Source organism: Terrapene carolina, unplaced genomic scaffold (assembly GCF_002925995.2).
Source record: "Terrapene carolina triunguis isolate 2854851 unplaced genomic scaffold, T_m_triunguis-2.0 Scaffold1779, whole genome shotgun sequence".
Lineage (NCBI taxonomy): Eukaryota > Metazoa > Chordata > Testudines > Emydidae > Terrapene > Terrapene triunguis.
The window spans coordinates 1-1,217 of NW_020666130.1; the positions used below are offsets into that span (position 1 = coordinate 1).

Genomic DNA, 1,217 nt, shown 5'->3' on the forward strand with positions numbered 1-1,217 from the left:
CGCAGCGTGATGGAGGCCGGGCAGTCGATCTTCTCGCTGCTGGGGAGGGGAAACGGAGGGGTCAGCATGGGGCAGCCATGTGGGAGGGGATGGGGGTGGGGACAGCCTCTAGGGTCTGGCAGAAGGGGTGAGCCTGAAGCAGATAAAAACATCACCCGCTGCTGCCAGTGATATGGGCAGTGGAAGTCACTCCGGCAAGCCGCCTACCTTGCCACCTGGTGTCCAACCCATCCCTTGACCTGGGGGGACTAAATGGAGAGGGGCCGTGGCCCCATGGGGCGGTGTTGCCGGGTGCCACAGAGCACAGAACCAGGAAGAGGAGCTCAGGCTGCAAACTGCTGCCTCCAGGGCACGCGGGGGAGCCCCATCACCGGCACATTTAACACTGGGCATGGCCCAGCCTGGAAACCTCCTGGCCAGGCCGAACGCAACCCAGTAATGCCCAGCAATCCCCTGGCAAAGCTAATGGCAGCTCCCCCAGGCCCAGGCACAGCCCCCTCTGCCACCACAGCCGGGGGAACACGACAGGCCCCCAGTCGCACCCGGGGGAGAGCAGAGCGCCATGTAACAGCAGAGTCAGGATAGCGGGGGGAAGATCTGCCAGCAGAACCTAAATGCTGCAGAGTGTGGACTTAGTGGGGGCGGGGGGCACGGCCCTGCAGCAAGCCCTAGGGCGTCCCACTCACAGCCGGTTGCGTTGCACGGTGCTCTGGCCCACGTAGGTGCCGCTGTGCTTGCAGATGAGGCGGACGAAGCGGAAGCGCAGGGTGGCGGCCAGGCTGGGCTGGTAGTGCAGCGGGTTCTGGCGCAGCGAGATCAGCGGCTTGAGGCTGGCGATGATGAATAGCACCTTGTGCTTCTCGCACCAGTCATCGAAGAAGCTGCTGAACTGATGCCATGTGTGGAACTCCTGGCCCAGGCCCAGGTCCCCCATGGCCCTGCGGGCGGAGGGTGGGCGCGGGGAGCCACTGCCACAGGGGACACAAGACAGCATCAGCTGGGCAGGGGGGAAACGCAGCCTCCCGTCCACCCCGAACCAGCCGGCCCTGCCTGGCCCCATCCTGCTGCCGGTTCCCAGCCTCCCAATGCTCCCCGTGCCCCACTCCGGGCAACCGGCCCGGCCCCCCGACGCTCCCCGGGCCCCCCTCCGGGCAACCGGCCCCGCCCCCTGACGCTCCCCGGGCCCCCCTCCGGGCAACCGGCCCAGCCCCCCGACG

General features: G+C 67.5%; 1 protein-coding gene across 1 annotated transcript; it reads right to left on the reverse strand.

The window, feature by feature from the left end:
* Positions 1-6: 6 nt before the first annotated feature.
* Positions 7-968, reverse strand: LOC113405129 (uncharacterized protein ZSWIM9-like; the record flags this gene model as incomplete). Its single annotated transcript, XM_026661413.2, has 2 exons — positions 7-39; positions 687-968. Coding segments are annotated over 2 exons (315 nt in total), but the record flags the coding sequence as incomplete, so codon positions are not given.
* Between the last annotated feature and the right edge of the window lie 249 nt (positions 969-1,217).